This window comes from Ahaetulla prasina, chromosome 1, assembly GCF_028640845.1.
Source record: "Ahaetulla prasina isolate Xishuangbanna chromosome 1, ASM2864084v1, whole genome shotgun sequence".
Lineage (NCBI taxonomy): Eukaryota > Metazoa > Chordata > Lepidosauria > Squamata > Colubridae > Ahaetulla > Ahaetulla prasina.
Genome location: NC_080539.1, coordinates 194405981 through 194428495, shown reverse-complemented (window position 1 = coordinate 194428495; position 22515 = coordinate 194405981). Strand labels below are relative to the sequence as shown.

The window sequence follows — 22515 nt, the reverse complement described above, 5'->3', positions numbered from 1 at the left end:
AACAGACTAGCCTGTCTTTGTGAGTCTATTTAATAGAATATTTTTGAGCCAAAACTAATTTGCCACATTCACTGATACGATCTAAATTGTTTGTAATTTTCCTAGGAAAGAATTAATAGTTGGAATGAGGTGTAGTAGAATGTTCACTGAAAAATCAACCTTTAATGAAAGGTATAATAATAAAAAATAGGAAATGGGATAACAAAAAACTGGACTATCCAGTGATTATCATATGTTTACAACATTGTATAAGACTATGGTGGGTGTTTACACAAAGAAAAGGTGGGGAGGGAGAGAGAGAGAGAGATGAACTTAACAAAACATTTGAAGTAATTCAAACATAGGCCTAACTTTTGGGGTCATTAGAAACCAAGCAGAACCTTGAAAATTAAGATAGAAGGCTGACACTTTGCTACATGTCATCTTGTTTCTCACTCTCAGTCTAATGCATGTATTTTAATTTGGAAAAAGGAATTTGCAAACATCAAGAATGCCCAGCTGGCACAAATTCTCTCGGTTTTTACTTATGAAACTTTCCCAGTTCTATCTTCAGGGGACAAGGATTGATCCTGGGATATTTTGGATGCTGAATTTTTCATCTTGGAAGCAATGGAGTCTATGGGAAATATAAATAATAAAGATCCAATGCTTTTTTCCTACCATGTGTTTTGGGGTCAAAAAATGCCCTGTGCAGAGCATTTGAAAGAAAATATTTGAAAAGACATTAGTGCAAGCAAAGCACTTGCCTTTTAGAACAGCTGTGTCCCCTGGAGAACTCTCATAGCTGCTTTGAAGGCTGTCCCTAGATGTTTCTAACTTCATATGTCTACACAGCTGTTTTTCCCTAGCAGCCCTAACAGATATACATGTAGGTGCAGAGAACTAGGGGCACCTGTTGAAGCAATCATGACATCTTCCCAAATGATGCAACTACTATCCTTTAATGCTTTGCTTCAAGGAATGGTACTTTACTTGCACCAGCATACTTTATGAATTAGTTTTTTATGAATGCTTTGCTCAGGCATTCCATTTATTATTATTTAATCATAGATTTCTAAAAAAAATTTCTAAAGCAGAAATTGTTTCCCATTATGGAAGATTCAAAACAAAGCAAGCAAAAATGTTTTTCTGTTTCCAGACAATATATGTATGCCTTTTCTTAGTCTTTTGTAGAACTGTCCATCCGCTGGCTAAAAAGCAGGCAGAAGCTTCCTTTCCAACCAGAAGCAATTTTTTGTTTTGTTTTGAAGCTCAGCTTCCAGAGGGATAAGAAGCTGCCTATCTTTTTTTTTACTAACTGTTGGGAATCTAGGCATTATGATTCATCAGGGAGCTGATCTGTTTCCTCCACCACCTTATAAAATCCACAGAAATTAATGGGTTTTACTATACAAATGAAGCAAGTATAATTCTTAACACAGTACACCATTTTCATTTTCACAGTCATTGATTCTAACTGCATTTTTAGAAATTAAATTTGTTCATTGAGGATAGATTGTTACAATACAGTAGCCAAGACTGTCAGACTTAAAGATGGTTCATGGTTCATCATCACACTTCCGGAGGTATCTAGTCAATCATAGTTGGAGGCAGAATTCTGGACTGGACATTGCTTTCCATCAAGCCATTTATCTCAGGTGTTCATCTGCTAGAAGAACCGTTTTTTTTCCAGTTCTGACCCAGGAGGATACTCTGCATATGGAAGCCAATTTCCCAGTGTGAAACTGATTCTAAGAATTATATTGTGTGGCTTTAAACTGCTTTATTTCACTGATTTCAGAATGCTGTTTATTATTGGAGTTCTTTATCCTGAGTCTGAGGAGGTTACAAAATCATTAAAGAATTCCAGTGTTGCAAAATGCAATTTCTCTGGGAAATAAATCAAGGGCAGAAGATTACATTAGAAATCCTTCCAATTGTAGTAGGGTTTTTCATCCAGTTTTCTCCTTTTAGAAAAGTCATTTCCAATATCTTGCTGCTCAGATGTATTGGACAATAATTTGCAACCTATACTTCCTAACCAGCTTTGCAAATGGAAAAGTTCATTGAAAAGGATGCTACTAACATTTGTGTGTTTTGCAGCCCAATTCAGATGCCTCACTGATCCCTGGGCTTGCCAATAATTCTAGAGAAATTTGCACATTTTTAATTCTTTCAAAATAAATATGCCTTTTGCTCCATACTGAGCTGAAATGGTTCCTACTGAAATAATTAAGAATTCAATGCCAAGGTCAGATCTGGTCTTTAAATATGTATAAATGGGTAGTCATTATTCCACCCTGATGTGTGTGTCTGTGTGTACATACAGACACACACACACACACATAGCCCCAATAATTGATTTGAGAGAACTTTATAAAATGTTTTGAAAAAGTGCTATTATATAAATTAGGATTAAGCTTCAAAAATGATTTGGAATTACTGTTTTATACCTCACTCAAGTGCAAATACAATGCCTATTCATTAAAACACAGTTGCCTTTTTTCAGTATATCATTTGAGCCCCAAAAAAGATATGGTTACTACTATAAATACTTTTAAAGATGCACTTCTTTAAGAACTTGATTTATTAAAATTAATTTATATTTTCTTCAGGTGTCATGAAAGTCCAAGAAAAGATATGCATGCTTGAATGAATAGCAGTGAGGTATTGTCCTTGGGGTTGAGAGAAGTATGGAACACTTCTTCTGAGTCACTGTCAAAGCCTGCAACAGTCATACAATAAATGTTAAAGTGTAATATCCACAAAGATTAGTAATTGAATTCCATTATTTTAAAATGTTAAATATTCAGTCTCGGTTTTTCAGCAATGTTTCAGAGTTGCAGTACAGTGATTTTGTATGAAACAGTTGTAGGTATTTTCTCAAGAATAGTTTTATAATACTAGAATTTTTTTAAAAATGTATTTAAAAAATAGTCCCCTCAGTCCCTAATTTGTGTGAAAAGTTGATTGGTATATCCATTTCAGTTTTACCATGATTTGGCCAGAGTCAGATAAAAGGAATAATGTCATTAAATGGATATAGGACTTTGAATTTTAAATACAGCACATAAATGCATTCACACATACACACATGTATGTATATTCATACGTATGTGTATGTATAACACACACACACACACACACACACACACACACACACACACACACACACATATATTCATATTTGTTATATCCCAGAATCTTATCTCAACTTCATTGCATGGTAAAGTTTTCTAAGGTGAAGTTGGATTTATTTTTAATCTAATAATTGTTACAAATATAACAAAATACAGCTAGGTTTATCAATATAAGATTATTAATAGTGCACTGAGAGAATAAAACAATAATAAAGTAAACAGATCTCTAATTAGTTTTTCTAGTTGCATGTAGCCATGTTTTTATGACTTTGCCATGCCAAATTATGCTATAAACTATTTTTATAAATGCTTTCTGTAAACTGTTCTAAAATCCAATGCAACAACTACAGATTTACTTTCAGCCTCGAAGATGGAAATCCATGGACAGGAAGGTACGAGCCTTTTCGCAACTACACCCTTGAGCACCAAGGAAGAAGAGAAAGGAAGTAAACCCAGTGAGCACCCTGTCCAAGATGCCTTAGTTCCACAGCCAGCAAAAACAGAGACTATAGAAATGAGAGAACCACAGCTCACAGGAGAAGAGATGGCATTCCCATCTCGGTTGGGAGAAACTTTGGATGCCACTCTGCAAAAGAAAGAAGAGAAGGCTTCCACACCTCAAGAGCAAAGAGTATTGTCAACAGAGTTGCATAAGAAAAGTACCCTAGATGAAAAGGCCACAGAGACCCAGAAACCTGCAACAGAAGCATCACCCTTGGAATCTAAAGATGATCAGATGACTATTACAAGAAATGACTTTACCTCTCCTGCGAGCATTGGTTCTTCTTTGCCCTCAGAATCTATAGTGGACATAGGCACAGTAACAAGTGCCTTTTTTCCTGAAACATTACCAGATGTTCGACATACGTCTGAAACAGAAGAGAGTAGCAAAACAACACAAAAGTCTGATATTACAAAGATTACCAAAGACCTTTCAAAAGATCAAACAATGAACAAAGAGCACATAGAAATAAAGGAAGAAGATTTTGCAGTGGTGGCTACAAGTGCCTCACAAGCCATTGTAGAACAAACTCCAAGTCAGGTTCCCCTTTGGGAAGAAGAGAAAGATATGACCGAGGATGAAAGTGATGAAGAGAGGTACTCCATGTCCAGTAGACAGAGGCTCAAAGAATTGGATGATCAACCTTTTGCTGTGTGTGACCAAAAATCAACTGTTCTGGGTAAAGACGTTATGGGAAAAGACATTGATCCTAAAGAAGCATATGATACACACAAAGCAGAAGATTTAGGGATTACTGGGGAATCAACAACATGGAATATTAAAAAAGATGAGAAAATACATGGTGCTGAGGTCATGGCAGACCAATTCAGTAAAGATTTTTTTCCTGAAAAATATGAAGAGCGTTTGGATACTATTGCATTACATGAAACAATAGAGAAAGCCCCATCTGAAGCACATAAAGAACCCCAGGAAGACAAACATTCTGAAAAAGAAGGGAAAGGTAAAGTGTTTCCTGTTACAGATTCAGATCCCCACCAAATGAGGATAGAAGAAGATAAATCAGGTATGTCTACATATTTTGAAACTTCCACTCTTAAAGATGAAGTTATCAAGAGTGATAAAGTACAGCAAGGCAACGATTATTATGAACTGAGTGATTCAAAAGACCAGATTTATGATATTTACCATAAAAATTCCCTTGTATCTAAAAAGGAGACTGATGACTATCAGCCAGAAGCACACCAACAACCCAGTCCACCTGCTCATCAAATTGGATACAGTACCCTTGCACAGAGTTTCCCAGAAGATGATGCTAAGGAGCCTAGCTCTCCTCCAGAAAGAATGTATACTATTGACCCAAATGTGTATGGAGATAAGAGAGAACTCCACAGTAAAAATAAAGATGATTTAACTCTCAGCAGGAGCTTAGGGCTTGGTGGAAGATCTGCTATAGAACAGAGGAGTATGTCAATTAATCTCCCAATGTCCTGCTTAGATTCTATAGCACTGGGATTTAACTTTGGACGTGCTCATGATCTTTCACCTTTAGGTTCAGATATTTTAGATACGGCTAGTGGAGATGAAGGTGATGATTACTTGCCCGCCACCACCCCAGGAATAGAAAAAGCTCCCCCCTTCCCAACAGAAAGTAGGGAAGAAGAAGAAGAAGAAGCAGAAGAAGAAGAAGAAGAAGCAGCAGAAGAAGAAGAAGAAGAAGAAGAAGAGAGGAGAGAAGAGTCCAAATTTAAAGAGTCAGGAGAGATTCAGGTGGAGCCTTTATATGAATCGCCTTTCCTAGCTAAAGATTATTACAAAAATGGAACAGTAATGGCTCCTGACTTACCTGAAATGTTAGATTTAGCTGGTACAAGGTCAAGGGTAGCTTCTGTGAGTGCAGATACAGAGGTAGCACAACATAAATCTGTTCCTTCAGAGGTGGTTGTTGAGGACAGCTCTGCAGTTCAGCAGCTTATGACTGATGAAAATCACATGACTCTAAAAGCTGACAGTCAGATAGAAGATTTAGGCTACTGTGTTTTCAACAAATACACAGTACCATTACCATCTCCAGTTCAAGACAGTGAGAATTTGGCAGGAGAAAGCTGCTCTTATGAGGAGAAAATGAGGAGAGGTGTAGTTACAGATCTCTCATTGATAGAAGTGAAGTTGGCAGCAGCTGAGAGATCCTGTGAAGAAAAAGAGGTCTCTGAGGACTCCACAGTTTGGGGCCAGGACTTTGAACAAGAGAGAAAAGCTATTGATAAATTAGATACTGTGTTAGAAAAAAGTGAGGAACAAGCTGATGCTAAAGAAGTATCTTTTCCTGAAGATACTGAACATGAAATACAGCTTGGTTCAGAGCTAGTAGATGTTAATGATAAAACTCTAGTTGAGCCAGAAAAAAATTCTTCATTAATTAAGAAAGAGGAAAATGCTATTCATGTTGCTGCAAATATAGATAAAGCAGAATTGTCTTGCAAACCAGACTATGATGCTATAAAACATGATATGGATTCTGCTGCTCGGCAAGTAGAACAGGAATATCAGAGTAAATTAGGAGGTCATATCACTGAATTAGTTTCAGAGCTGAATAAAGAAGATCCAGAGAAGATCCTCTTTACATTACATCAAGAACCTGATCTATGTGCAAAATTGGAATCTAATCATACGAAAGATATAGCTAAACTGTCTGAAATTGAAATTAAGGAAAAAGGCCCTAAGCCTGATCTGGTGCACCAAGAAGCAGTAGATAAAGAAGAATCATATGAATCGAGTGGAGATAATGGTCAAGTGCAAGAGGGATTGTCTGGAGAAATTTCAAAGCCACATGAGGACAAAATACAACGAGAAAGCCCATCTTTGCCAGAGGAAGATCATGCAGCACATCTTCCAGCAGGACAATCTGCTACAGAAAAAAGTATATCGAAAGTTATTCAAGAAGAAACAACAGAAACTCAAATGGAGAACATAATAGAGCATAAAGTAGATCAGGTAGATAATGTGGCGATCACTGGCACTGAGAATGTTGAGAAGTTACCCCATGGTTTAAAATATGAGAAAGAAAAAGAAAAAGTGGAAGAAGAACAAAAGGAAGAGATTAAGCAAATAGAAGAACAAGAGGAAGAAGAAAAGCAAACAAAAGAGGAAATCAAGCACAAGGAAGAACATGAAAAAGAAATTAAAAATGTAGAGCAACAGGAAGACATTAAGCCTGTGATACAAGATGAAGAGGAGATTAAGAAAGATGAATATGAAGAAAAGACTAAACAAAAAGAAGAAGAAGAGATCAAGCAAGCAGAAGGACAAGAGGAGGAAAAAGATCAAGAAAAGGAAACCAGTAAGCAAACGAGTAAAGAAGAGGACTTGGAGAGACCCAGTGAAGAAGTATGTAAAGCTATCCCTGTGGAGATACCTGAGCTCAAAGGAGTAATAGAATCTGTTGTTACAGTTGAGGATGATTTCATTACAATAATACAGACAACCATTGATGAAGGAGAAGCCAATTCCCACAGTGTTCGCTTTGCTGAAACTGCACAGGCTGAAACAGGCGGAGAAGGTTTCTGTACAGAAAAGCTGGCTATGGAGGCAGAGGTTATTGCTCATGTTGAAGCAGACTCAGAAGAAAAGTCTTTGGAACCTCCTGGATCAGCTGAACAGGAAGAAATCCCAGTAACTGATTACAAGACAGAAGTATATGACGATTATAAAGATGAAACAACAATCGATGACTCCGTCCTGGATACCGACAGCATATGGGTGGATACACAAGGTGTGCCTTACGCTTTTTCATTCATTCATTTTGCTTTCAATATACTATATTAATAATTAAAAATAATGAATGATAGTGCAGTCCTGAATGTTATTAAAATAATACAAGCATGAATCAATCAAATTGTTTAAAAGATTATATCCCAGCAAAGTACAAATAACTAATCCTGTTTTTGTTATAATTTACTCTGATCCTGCAGATGATGATAGGAGCATCATGACAGAACAGTTAGACACTGTTCCTAAAGAGGAGAAATCAGAGAGAGAATTGCGGAGACCATCTCTTGATAAACATAAAAAAGAAAAGCCTTTAAAAACTGGGAGAGGCAGGATTTCTACTCCTGAAAGAAAAATAGCTAAAAAGGAACCTAGCACAGTCTCCAGAGATGAAGTGAGAAGGAAAAAAGGTTTATATAATACTTGCTCTTTTCCCTTTTATGCTGTACTGTGGGTTGCTCATCTGTATACTTTTTCATTAAGGACATACATTTGTGCTAACAGTATGACATACGGTCCATACTATTTCCATCGCTTCACTTTTATGCTGGTGGTAACAGCAAATAAACATACCAATAGAAATTCATCCTCTAAGATTCATTAATATTGTCAGCATCATATTATCTACCCTAATAATATTGGTGCTGAGTATCCATGTAGCAGTATTTCTACCTCATTAATTATCATGGCTTCCACGTGAGTACTCTCAATTCTAATCTTTACTAAAAAAAAGAGAAAGAGAGAGAGAGAGAGAAAGGGTTGTCAGTAGGTATCCAGAAGACTTTATTTAATTTGAATCAAGGTAAATGTCCGACTCTCTGAATCAAACCGTATTAATCCAGCCACTGCTAGGTTGGGAGCCTTCAAAACTGAATGTCTCAAAAGGATCTGTTTGTACTTAATGTACATCGGTGCTCCTTTCTTTCCATAGCTTCATACGTTGCCCAGTATTGAGGCTCTCTGAGATGTTCAGACAAGGGAATGGATCAGAATGACACAGGGGTACGGATTGGAATAGAAAGAGTTTGCTTTCCCACCCTATTAAAATAATATATGCATTTTCAGTAAGATTGTGTAATCTTAGAAAGGATGTGTATTGCTAGGATGACAGAATTGGTGAAAGCAGTAATATCTTAAATATAGATCATGTAGACATTGGTAACTCAAGTCAGAGTTAAATGGCTAAGTTGGCACCAGCAGCCAATATGTTGATTTGTTGAAATATATTTCTACTTACAATTTTTTTATTTCTGATTGTATGCTCTTGTTTTCTTGTCTATAGCTGTGTATAAGAAAGCTGAACTTTCTAAAAAAGCTGAAGTTCAGGCTCACTCTCCCTCCAGGAAAATCATTTTAAAACCTGCTATCAAACATACTAGACCAACTCATCACTCCTGTGTTAAGCGGAAGCAGACAGGTGACTGTGCTGTCTTGAATTTATGCAATGTGGCTGGCAAACATAGACATTACTATTCTCATTATTATTATTTGTAGTCTCATTGCTCTATTGGCTGCTCTAATTTTGATTTCAATTGTTTTCCTCTCTAAGAGTTTTTCAGCTCTCATGAATGATACTGCTTTTTTTTGTATCATACTCTTTTCATTTATTATTATTCGGAGGCCATGATCATGAATGCTTACCATGCTTGGACTTCCCAAATTCTGTAGCTGTTTATTGTTGATAACAGTGTTGTATAAATCTCTCTATTTTGCTTTGTTTTGTTTTTCATTTTTGCTCTGTTCTGGTGGGAAAGTGCAAATGGCTTTGAACCATGTTTTACATTTTTCCTTTATTCTTTTACTGTTTTTCTTCTCATGCATAATAATAATTGCGACATTATTCCACTTTGTATTTATATTGTGTACCATAACTGTCAAATTGATGGCTGATTTGTTTGCTAAAATTGTTATGTATTAAAGCACGGAATCTGAAACAAATAGCTATTTTTGAACAGAAAACTTTCCTGAATATGAATATTTGCTTACGGTGAAAAACGTGGAAAATACAGGAAAAGAAAATGAGGGACTACTTGCAGCTAATTATACATCTGTAGTAATTTAGGAGATATGAGCTTTTGGAGTTGAAGAGATTAATGTAAATAATTCACAAGGAATAACATTTGTGCAAATCTTTTTCAGGACAGATTTGCACACTTGTCAATAATTGTACTTGGGTGACCATGCAAAAATTGATTGAAATATGCATCTTAGAATTACATATTTGGTTATGTATGCTTTTTATTGCTCTCTTTATTTTATATACAGAATTGCAATGCACATGAGATAATGTTACTAATTCCGGGAAAATATTTTTCCTGACAATTCCAAAATATTTCTCCTCTAGTGTGTCTGTAGATATCAGGTTATAAAACCGGAGTGCCAATCCATAATTTATAGATGAAAAGAATCTTGTTAACGGATTATATTCATGCATCTCCAATCTAATGCTAAATAATAATTTAAAGTGAGAGAGGTTCTGGTAAATTCATTCCTCATTTCCTTTATTGACAAAAAGCTATATTTTATAAAATTACAGTACAAATTTGTCCTTACTGGACCTTCTGTACAACTCAGCCATATATTATCATCTATTGTATTGCAGAACTTTTTGTCACTAATACATATTTCTCTTGATTGAAGAGGTTGATAGTACATTCTATATAATTCAGATATCTAAATGACAATATCTGGATTCCAATGACTATAGGTCTTGACTCTTGGGGTTTCATTTAGGTTGTATATTTTCTTAAAACTATTGATAAAATAAACCTGAAATCACGATAGATTAAACAGGCAAACCTAATTTTTTAAAAAAAATTGCATCTGCCTTCTTTCTTCAAACTTCCAAGAAGTTCTCTGTTATAGGGGTCCCCAACCTGCGGGCCATGTGAATGGTAGGCCGGTGCACTCGTAGCTGGCACTCCCAGCCCATCCCTCCCACAAATTAAGCTATGCACACACCTGTATGCCTGCCTTCCCCTCGCACAAAACCTTCCCCACTCCCGCTCCCATGCCAGCCCACCAACCTGGAATGAGAAGCATCCTGGCTCCCTATGTAAAAACAAAAGACTCATTTTTCCTTAAAAGACTTTTGCATTGTCTTGTTGTCTTTAAAGAAGATAATAGTGGGCAATGAATGTGCCTTTTTTTTTCTACTTTGGTGTAAGGTCCATAGGTTTCTATATCCAAAAGTAGGAATAAATACCAGTTAAATTTCCTATTGGGCAAAATGTAGCATAGCAGTGACAACAGAAATGCCTGTCCTTCACACATTTGTGACAGAAGTAATTCTGCAACAGCACTTCCAATTTCATCCACACTTGGGATTGGAATCTTGGTTGTTGAGCAAAGTGGTCATTAGCAACAAGCCCATGTGACTGTTTTGTTCAAAGACTCCCAGTTGTAGTCATTAAGCAATTTCCCAGGCCAGTGTGAAGTAGACGTCCTCTTGGCAGACAGCCCTTTTGCTCCCAAAAGTTTTTGCAGCTCACGGAAGGACTTTAGCTCCACTCCCTGTACAGAGAATTCATTTGTGAGGCTGCAGGAACAGAGGTGAAATCTTCAGGATGTCACAATGTTCAGGATTTCAGTATCGTTCCTGCAGCCCAATGAGAGTTTCAGCTTTTCTCTGTCCCCTCTGCTTGCAACCTTCCCTGCCTGCTTTCCAAATTCACTTTCTGGGGAAACTGGCATGGAAGTTTGCAAATGGTAATCACATGATTGTGGGGAACTTTTATTTCATATGGCTTTACAGGCTATAAAGTACCCTTTTCCCGGCTGTTGTAACTTTGAATGGTCATTAAACAACTGTAAATCAGGGATTAGTTGTACATTATATAAAGATCAGATAATAGTTTCTGAATCAGAACATTGTGCATAAGAGCACAAACGTGCCTACCGTTCCTGTCCTACTGTTTCCTTTCCTTTCCTACATTTTAGTATAATTAGAGATAGACTTTTGCCTACTCACTAAAGTGAAAAGCTCCTAAGAGTATACCAATGTTGCATGGCCACTCTTGTTTCTATATGACTCAAGCCAATCTTGTTTTTTGCATTAGGAAAGCCTCAGTTCCCAAAGAATTGTGAGACTAATAGAAGACTTAGTTTTAAAATTCCTTCTGTTGCGTCACTTATTGATCAGAATAGAGAATTTACTTCTCAGAATGGAAAATAGAAATAGAGTAATTTCAATTAAATGATATTTTTTATTCCAAGCGAAACTTAATAAATAAAAATGATGATAAGCAAATTATGGATATGGTTGAATATGACACAAACTCATTCTCTATAATTTTCATCCCACTAATTGTTTACTGAGCAGCACTATCAGCTGCAGAAGAACATTCCTTTCTTGATTTTTTTATGCCCCGCAATAGAGAATTGTTTGTGGTTCTCATTAGCTACTTACGGTATCTTTGAGGCAGTTTTTGACAAAAGCTAAACCATATCCTCTACAGTAATATTCCAAATTAAACTCAGAATTTACATTGAAACAAAATTGTGGTATCTAATTATCTTTCTGCATACATTTACTCTCAGTGTAAAGATTGCAAAAAATTAAGGGTTTTGTTTGTTTGTTTGCTTGCTTTACTTCCTGGGAGAAGCAGGCAATTTTTTTGGAATTACAGAGTTTCAAGAATATTGGCCAGATAGCAAATCCATTTAAAGTTATATCAGTGTTGATCATCTCAATGTCTGTGCACTTTTTCAAAATGCTTAGAGGGATAGAATAAATTTACTTTTAAATAAGAAAGTAGGGGGAAATGACAACATTATTTTCTTGTATATCTTGTATATCTTTCTTTAAAATTTCTTGTTTCTTGTAATATTGTAGCTGAACTCAGGAAAATGGTTCAGATCCTGGCATGTTCCGACTAAAGTCGAGTTAGCCATAGTTCCAACACAATAGGAAATCTCTTCCTCTAGCTTATGCTCACAAAGAATTTCCCATAAGGTGGAATAACTATAAGGAGACCAAGGGTTGAGATTCAGGGAAACTAGAAGAATCTGCTACTGATCAATACTTTTTTTTCTTTCTTTCATGGAAGATTGATGTTTGTGAATTAGGTCAAACTCGAGTGTACTATTAAAGCAAGGCTTGATACCGTATTTATTTTCAAATAGCCACGTTTCGAATTGTGTATCTTCAAATTTATTTTGAAGACTGAACTGATTTGCAAATCCAAAACCCTTCAAAATATTTTCAGTTTTATATGAAATGTGTCCCATATTTGCCAGTTCTATTAATTACATTTTCAAAAGCTCCCTAAGGAGGTTTTATTTCTGTAGCTGCAATTTCAGGCATTATAACCTGGAAATATTTCCCATTGAATCAACGGATCTTCTTTCTAGCAGAGTAAACTAGATATATGAAACTATATATATATATACATACATACATATACATACACATACACTCACACGCACACACACATATATGAAGTGTAATGGTAAAACTTAGATTTTGAATAAGGCTACTTCATGCAAATACACATGCAGTACTTGTTTCTTTTTATCTCTTTTATATACACAAAAAAGGGCATACTTTGAAGAAACCACATTGACTTTAATAAACCATTGTAATACAGTAATATAAATGCTATCATCTGAACCTTATCTAAATTTGTACTGTAGTTTTTGGTTGGTTGAAAAAGTAAGGCTGTGTTTCCTTTGTGACATCACAACATCCATATCATAGGACAAACAGAAGTAGCAGCTTAAGCTTTGAACTGGGACAAACATGTATTAGGTTTGTCTTCCTCATCTTAAACTTCATGGTGTGTGTCCCAGAATTAAACATGTTTCTTGCATGATTAAACTGTTAATCGAACTCCAAGGGACAGGGTGAAGTCATGATCCAGGTTTATTGTTCAGATGGAAGAATTATTATGCTTTCAGGTAAGTCATCAGTAAAGGCATTTTCCCATTATTTAATAGCTGTGGAGCACTGATATATGATTCAATCAGATGTATCTATTACGTGGAAGGGTGCGCAGGTGGGTAGATGGGACCAGTAGTAAAACAGAAAATATTATGCAAGCAGCTTGTAATGAATATATCCTGCAAATACTGACAACTGCACTATTTTTAAAAAATATATTTACCAATACTTTTTAAATGTTACTTAAGGGTTTAATTTGATAATAATGTAGCCAAACTGATAATAGACACTTCCTTGAAAACCATGGAATGTTTGGCCATCCTGGACCTTGGAAATAATTCCATGTGTAAGGAACTGCTGCAGTTGTGTTCTTTGAATTTGACTGCAAGCAATGAACTGGTGATGATTAGTACAATCGGATATGTTAAGCTAGGCACAGGTATTCATACTGCACAAAAGTTAATTAAAGGGGTGAGAAGAGGATGCATACATGCTGCTCCTCTGTATTGTCTTGAATCTCTTCCCAACCTTCCTTTGATGATGATGAAGATCTCAGGACTATTACGTTTGACTCACCTGGACACCATGGAAAACATATATGGAGTCAGAAATTATAGAAGCATTTTCCATTCTTCCCCAGTTCAGAGTAGGAAGTTTGGAAACTGTTCAGTGGGGGATGTTACACTCACATCTTGCATGTTGATTCATGCCCACGTTGTCCTTTTCAATTACAGAGGAGTAGACTGAACATGCATGCAGGGATTTTCCTGTATGTACAAATTCCACATCCCATGCTGCTGACCAAAAGAATGGAATATTACAGTTGGGCTATGTATTTATTCACCATTTCTTTAACTACAGTTTTCTTTATGTTTGTAAATTGGTTTATGTGCAAACCATTTAAAAAACAGGTAACACAGTGGAAATAAAAGCCATCATTTCAGTGTCCTATTCTTTTATTTTAATATTCAGTCTTGCCCTCCTTTGTAATATTATTCCTAGAAGATGCAGTACATACATATAGGAAGTGGTTTTAAATCATGACCAAATATTACTGATATATTTAAAAAAGTGGTGGCCAATGTTTTCAGATTATTGCTAATTGTTTGAATCCAATGCTGTTAATACCACATCATTCAAACCTCATAATTTTCTTTGTAAGGCTCTGATGGTAACATTTTTAGAGAACATTGAGAAGTGTTATTCTTTAATTTTCCAGTTGCAATTTATTTTTTAATTAGCAAAAGTTGGGCCATAACCAGTTCATTATAAATAATCCATGGCAATTTAAACTGAAAATGTTAAAGGTTAATTTGAAGTGATGATTTTAAAATGTTAACCCTTTCCCCCTTATTTTCTAATAGCTGCTGGTGGTGAAATAAATCAGACGCCTGGGGTGTTTAAGCAAGCAAAGGAAAAACTTTCGGTGGGTGAATTTGCCTTTATATGTTTTACATGTCTGCATATTTTGAATATTTGGTGGTTTTATTACCATAAATAACTTTAAAAACCATTTGGCAGTTTTAAACAAATAGTTTCTTTTTTACTCACTTTGAAATTAATCATAGGATCTTAAAATATTCTAATTGCTGTACTGAGTAAAAATTACATATTGACAGAAAGATATTAAGCTTTCTATCTTATGTTCTAGTCAATCAGATGCAATTCTGAGTACTTCATGGCACTACTTTCGATCTATCAGTCTGATTCATTCTTGTAAGAGGAAATATTAGACTCTATATCTGATCTGCTTTCTGTATGTTTAAAAACCAGTGGCGGCTGCTCTGCCTGGAAAAAAAAAAGTGGGGGGAATCCAAAGTTCAGCCAATCACTGAAGCTGGGACTGAATGCTAATAGGCTAGATAAGCAAATTGACACCAGCACACTCTGGTCAGGGCCCCTGAGTTACAGGGTAACTGAAAATCTGGCTGCATGGACTCTCAAGGCATTAAGCAAAATCTAGATGAAAATATAATAAAACTAGTGCTGTCATAGCCTCAACATGCAAAGAAAACCTTTTTTTCATTAGCGTAATATAGGAAATCAGCACAATGAACCATCAGTAGCAGAACAGAAGACTATCTTTATCACCCATTGTTAACCATTACAAAGGAAGGAGTCATTTATGTTGACTGATTACTTAAAACTGGGAGGTTCTATGAAGTGCCATATTTTCTTTTTGTTTCCTTTTTCCCCTTTCCTGCGAAGAGAAGGATGGGAGGAGCAGAATGTCTCTTTTAAACCATACTTGTTCTAACAGGAAATGCAGGATGAAAAAGGATGTAGCCAAAGTTGAAATGCTTTCCGATTCTTTATATTTATTTCTCCAGACATATATTCTGTTTTAGTCTATAGCCATGATGGCGAACCTGTGGCACGCGTGCCAGAGGTGGCACGCAGCACCCTCTCTGTGGGAACATAAGCCGTTGCCCCAGTTCAGCTCCCCCACGTATGCGTGTGCGCCTCCAGCCGGCCAGCTGGTCTTCGGGTCTCTGCCACACATGCACGGGGGGGGGGGACCACAAGCATGAGAGGGGGTCAGGGCGCCTGTGGGAGGAATGCATGCATGGGTGGACGTGGTATATGCATGGGGGCCACATGCGCATTGTATTTTGGGGGTTCGGGTGTGCACGCATTTGCGCACACACGCACTTTGGGCACTCGGTCAGGAAAAGGTTAGCCATCACTGGTCTATAGGGAAGAAATATCCCCTCCGATTTAAATGTACCTGTTTATGATTTTTGCAGCTGGAATCATACAACTGGATGAAGCGACTAAGTCCATCTTAGTGCTGAAATTGAAATCAAATCATAAGATATGATAAAACATAGCCAAGGAAAGGGAGCCTATCAAATCCAAATGAACAGACCTTCTATCTGAGACCATTTAGAGCATTCTACAAAGTGTAGCCTTGTACCAATTGCATGTGGCCCTCAGAGCCTCATGAGAAGGCTCCACACGATTTGGACAAAGCTGACGCAATATGGACAAGGCTGCACACACTGGCTCATGACGGGCCAGGCTGGGCACGTTTTCTCAGCAGTGGGAGGAAGAAGATGGCAAAGAGTATCTGCGAGTTGTAGAATCTGTGGAGCTAAGGGCAGCCAAAGGGATAAAGATGATGGGGAGGCGAGGTGAAGGGAATTGAAGCACCCTTGCAGTTAAGTGAGTTGGCTGCCCAAATTTTGATTCCATGGCTGCAGGAGCATTGCAATGACCATAACTTTGGGGACTGGGCATAATTACAATTTGTATAGTGCTGCTTCAGAATGAGCCAGATTGAGAAGAAAACTATAAAGAAAGGTAGAAAGAGATAGATGGCTTCTCCCTCTTTTAGATGTTAAAAAAATTATATACCTCACACACTCATTTGCATGGGATGTGCAGATCAGAGATGGGTTTCAGCAGGTTCTGACCAGTTCTGGAGAACCGGTAGCAGAAATTTTGAATGGTTCAGAGAACCGGTAGTAAAAATTCTGACTGGCCCCGCCTCCATTTATTCTTTGACTCCCAGGTCCCAGCTGATCGGGAGGAAATGGGGATTTTGCAGTATCCTTCCCCTGCCACTCCCACCAAGCCACACCCACAGAACCGGTAGTAAAAAAATTTTGAAACCCACCACTGGTGCAGATATATGAATAAACATATGGCTGTCCTCAATAGTGGGTTCCACTTACCTTCACTACTGGTTCAGAACTGTGAGCTTGCGCACGGCACTTCTGCACATGCACAGAACCTTCTGTGCATGCACAGAGCATCCGTGATGACATCCAGGCAGCCTTCTGCCGCCTCTACTACCGGTTCTCCCAAACCAGGGTGAACTGGTATAAACCCACCACTGGCTGTCTTGTTCCCTTTTATCTAACATGCACATGTACATTTGTCTGTTTATATTTAATACCTTTGCTCACCCACTGAAAATATCTTTTTCCTTTTTATCCAGAAGCCACAGCTTTCCATAATTCGATAGTGAAAGAATAGTAATTTGCCTATGTAAATAAAAAGAAAATCATCTTATACTTCTGTTCAATTCCTATCACTACTGAAGTGATAATTTCAAGTAGCAAGCTTGCCCCCTGTTACCTTATCTGCTCTGAGCACACATATCTTAAGATGGCAGAGAGTAGATTAAGTAGCATTGTACTTAATCTACTCTTTCCTATAAAGGAGGTTATCTCTTTAATGATGTCTGTTTTAATAATTGTTTTTTAAAATTTTATTTTAATAATTATACACTGTGCAGAATCACTTTGTGTGGGATGGGCAGCCGTATAAATTTAATAAATAAAAAATAGCTCTCTCTCTAAAAGAAAGCTGTCACCTGATAGCTACAATTCTTGGTCTGTGGCTGGGAGACTTGAGTTCAATGAACTTTATAGAATTTTTCTGAGAAAAAATATTTACAGAATTAAACATTAGTTTCATAAACAATTTCTCAAACCTTATATCAGGGGTATCAAACTTGATTTCATTGAGGGCTGCATCAGAGTTGTGTTTGACCTTGGGGAGGTGGGGAGGCATGGCCAGCTCGATGTCACTCATGTCGGGGGTGCATGTGGTGGCCCAAATGCTCTGCCAGAGAAAACAGGATCCCAAGCTTCGTTTTCAGCTGCAATGGCCTCCTGCAACCCTCTGCCAGCAAAAATGGAGCTTGGGAGAGCTGCATGCGGCTGTCCTGAGCTCCATTTTCACTGGCAGAGGCACTACGGACCTTCACTGTTTCCAGGACAGCCCTGCAGGCCAAATCTAAGCCCCCTGTGGGCGGAATCCGCCCCCTGGGCCTTGAGTTTGACACCCCTGCCTTATATACTCACTTGTTGCTCATATCCCTTTCCATCATAATACTAATTGTGCCCATCAAATCCCATCCCGCTGTTCTGTTTTTCAGTACTTTGCTTTTTGGCTTTATATACTAACATTCTTCGGAAGGTATTCACATTGAATGTTTTTGGTGCCCAATTTATTTTCTTTAAATGTAATTCAAACCTAGTCCTTTACAAAGTCCAAATATATGACTTTGATTTACTTTGATTTGTATATTTAAAACTGAAATGAAGAATGGTATATGGAATGCACCTGAGTATGACTTCAGGTGAAAGGTTTCTGAAAGGAAATTAATAATAATTTTTTTATTTAAAAAAATACAAAGAGTGCCTTCTGTATTTTGTTTTGCAATAGGAAAAGAATCAGCAAAAATTTTAATGATATCATAATTGGCTTTGTTAAAATTAGTTACGTGTGAAGATTTGGTAAGGCAAGGACTATATTCTCTCCAGCTTTAAACAAGATGTAGCGGTTTGTCTGTGACTGCTGCAGTTAATAATGCGTAATGCATAATGTTTTAATAGCAGTTTCAAAGCAATATTGTCCACTAAGATCCTAAACATGAACTTAAAGTGCTTATTGACTTATTTTTCTGAGATCTAAAAAACCTGTATCTTACAATAACATCATAAAAAATATGAATATATGCTGTATTTACCTAGAATGAAGTCAGTGCAAATCTAGCCTCAGCCTGGTAACTGAAGAAATCCTAACTTGGATATCAATACTCTTTGGTGAATATTATAACTGAAATTCCAGTCTTAAAACCTGGAAAGATGATAACACTAAAAGTAGAAAAATAGAATGTTAGCATGGGCCAGTGGCAGTGTAAATTAGCTTCAGAAAAAACCATGTTAACTTTTAAAAAATAGCCATTATATCATTCTTCTTCTTATGATTTGAACAATGAAATCCCTTTACTTTAATGTATACTTACTTTAATGTAATAACAATAATACAATAATTATTTTTAAGGATCTGATTTGAAATCTGTTTTCCATATTCCATACATTTTCTGTTTGTCTCATTGTTCATCTTCCTATTACATTCTTCTTTTTGTTTTCCTATAATTAGACTTCTTCTTTGTCAAAGATTCCTGCCTCAAAGGTTAGAGCAAAGTCATTGCTTCCTCCAAGACCCAACTCTGCTTGTTCACTAATCACCACTAAAAAAGTTGTTTTGCGCAGTAAAGACAATTATATTGCGTGGCCCTCTTCAGCGGGCCCAAGAGACTATTCAAAAACAGCTCAGGTAAGGCAGTTGAGGTAGAACAAGAATAAATTCCCACATCTTTATTGTTTTTCCTTCACTACCGAATATGGATATCTCACCTTGATATCGCTCAAATGAAAAAAAACAACAACGCAGTATATAAGTTAGAAATATAATTAAATTGGTTCAATGATATCAACAGTTCCAATGGGCCACTTCTCCTGGTTAGCCTATCAGGTCTATAAAAGAGAATTAATCTAGTCATTCCCCATCACAGATCACAAGTGATGAGAAAATTGATGAGAGAAAGTGGTGATGATACTATTCCCATAACTGTTTTTGAAAAACAGTATGAGAGAAGGTAAACAGGAAGAAATGCAAAAACTGATTTACAGATTCTGGCAGGCAAAGCCAATTTCAGAATCCAAAGAAGTGCCAGGGGTAGAACCTTGTGAGGAAGGCACGTAACTGAGATAGAGCTTAATTGTGATTTCAGCTCTGTCTGAGATAAAGCATCTGAGATAGAACATGCCAGAATCTGGGATTTGTTGCCTTGATAATGGCTAGTATTAAAAATTTACAGATGATAAAAATAAATTTGTTCAAAAAGCTTAATGTATTATTTAATTCTATTCAATGTCTACAAATTTGATAAGATGCACATCTTATCATATTTGATAAGATGTAGTTGTCATTTTATGAACATTCATTCGGCAAACCAAAATTATGACAGCGCTGAGTGAAGGGACATACAATCCCTGCCTGAACTTACAACCATTGTAGCACCTCCATGGTCATGTGATCCAAATTCAAGTGCTTGGCAGCTTTCCCACCCTTGGGAACTCTGCAACTGCCCTTTCCCCCAACATGGGCTGGAGACCTCAGCTGCCTAGGCCCATTGGGATGCAGAAACCTGATGCTTCCTAGAAGACTCTCGAGCGGGAGACCTGCACGCTCCTGAGCCTAGCTGGTTAAGGCTTCTGGGAATGCGGGAGGAGGTAGGAGGCCTGCATAATGCTGAGCCTAGCCAGCCGAAGCCTTCTGACCTGCAGCACATTTCCACATGCGGGCAGGTCATTTAATGACCTGGGCAGTTGCTTAATGACCACAATGGGAAGAGGTGGAATTGTGGTTGCTGAGCAAGGCAGCTACATGGGTGTCTTCCTTAACAACCACAACTTAAGACCAACATTCTGGGCTCAATTTTGATCATGTCGAGGACTACTTGTAGTAGGTTTAGGCTATTTGCTGCAATAGAAGAGCCCTTGCCTAAGAACTCTAGCGTTTCCAAGTAATTTTTGTATGTCGAGAAGTCACTCTCCCTGTTTCCAAGTACTGAGTGAGTGGTTGTTCCATTTAGCTTCATAACGTACATCTGTGTATGGATCTATGAATGTATGTTCACAGCAGAGATGCAAACTTTTTTTTTTACTTTAAATGCAAATAAAACAAGGCTATACTGATGCAGTCATAGCCAAATTAAGTCAACTTTCTGACCTCAACCTTGGAGTCTACCTTTTGTCTCAACAGCTTCTGTACTATTGTATTGTACTCCTGTAGTGTTGCTCTCCCTTTAATGGCTTGAATGCAAACAAAGTTAGATTGGAGCTGAATATACCAATACATGTTTAAAACTAAAATGCTTACTATTTTTTTGTGTTAGGATGGAATAACCAAGAGTCCTGAAAAGCGCTCCTCTTTACCAAGACCTTCTTCCATTTTACCCGCCCGAAGAGGTATCTCAGCAGACAGAGAACGAGATGAAAATTCTTTCTCCCTGAACAGCACCATCTCATCTGTACGACGAACTACAAGTATGTCTCTTGCCCTATAATTCAGAGTTAAAGTTGGAGGCACAAGCTCAGGGTTCTCTAATCTATTTTAATTTAATGGACATTTTTGAAATTTTGAAAGCATCTTATGAATAATCTTATAAAAATTATGCTACAATGAGCCCAGACAGTCTCAAAAATCCCCATTTATCAGAAGGCAAACTAGTACAGTTCTAGAGCACTGTTCCCTATAATCTTATAAGATGCGAACCTTTCTTTTGGTCCACCAGTGGTGGATTGCTACCGGTTCACCCTGAATTGGGCAAACCGGTAGCAGGGGCGGGAGGCACTACCTGCCTGCCCGGACGCTTCTTCTTATGCCATGTGCAGGAGCGAACCGGTAGAGACGGGTTTTGAAACCCACCCTTATTTAGACACTTAGAGTCTATGCAGGACCCAGAAATATTTCTGGAAATAAAAAAAATGCATTAAAATAACAGGCTTTTTTTGCAATATGCTAATCTCCCATTCAGTTTTTTTAAACTAAAAGAATCCGATGGGACGAGACGAGACGAGACAAGATGAAACACAGAGTCTGTCTCATTTCAAAAGAAATGTTTCTTGATGCATTGGTGGCCACACTGCCATGCTGAAGAAATAGGTTTTAGACTAGAGATGATATCTAAATTAGACAGCAACCAGTTTCTGCTCAGCTGTGTTTCTATTCTAAGAGGAATGTATACTACCAGATATGAAGATCAAATAAAAAATTATAGGTATATTATAAAACATGGGTTCTGTGTAATTGGATACTTTTTAAAAAGCTAGGAAAATTCTGTGTTTAGGAAAAGAGAAAAGTTTAGCAGAAAAAAGGTAATCCTTGGACACATCCTAAATTTCTATTTGTATAGTTTATATCAGTTCCTTGAAATATTTCATAGCAGAATTTTAAAATATATGGAAAAGAATGCTTTGCATTTTGTAATATATAGTGTTTTTGATTTAAGGGAAAAAAATTACAATTTATGAAGAGATTCTAAATTTTAAGCATAATCTCAATTTAGAGGTACAGACAGGGCTATTGAATCTGGACTGAATCTGAATCTGGACTGAATCTGAAAAATCCAGATATCCACTAATCATGAGTGTATCTTTTCCTATCATCAAATGACAGCCAGGTATTTGCAAACCAGAACTGATAGTCGTAGGGAGAGATGAAACTAGAAGTAGGGAGCACATGGAGATATTATTGAAGATCGAAATCTGCATTAAGCCTTAACTCTAACTCTCTTTTTCATTGATTTCTCCTTAGGGATCATTAAGCTATGAAAAATATAATTACAAATATCCAATATTATTGATTTTTAACTTGCTTTAAATCCCAGCTGGTTTGTATTTCATGATAATCTTGTCATTTAGTGAAATATTGTTCAATTTTAAGTCTCTCCCTGATCTTCAGAAAGTTTTAGCAAAGACTGA

General features: G+C 37.0%; 1 protein-coding gene across 4 annotated transcripts in view; it reads left to right on the top strand.

Annotated features, from left to right (window-relative positions):
- MAP2 (microtubule associated protein 2) overlaps nt 1-22515 on the top strand; it is a 280964-nt gene that overhangs the window by 228589 nt on the left and 29860 nt on the right. For 2 of the 4 annotated variants that reach the window (XM_058186203.1, XM_058186195.1), the window contains exons 8-9: nt 14593-14654; nt 20928-21078. In XM_058186203.1, coding sequence (XP_058042186.1) covers nt 14593-14654; nt 20928-21078 — 213 coding nt within the window. Of the gene's footprint in view, nt 1-3481; nt 7352-7550; nt 7758-8629; nt 8765-14592; nt 14655-19126; nt 19304-20927; nt 21079-22515 lie in introns of all 4 variants that reach the window. The other 2 variants (XM_058186178.1, XM_058186186.1) reach the window with 2 other exon arrangements.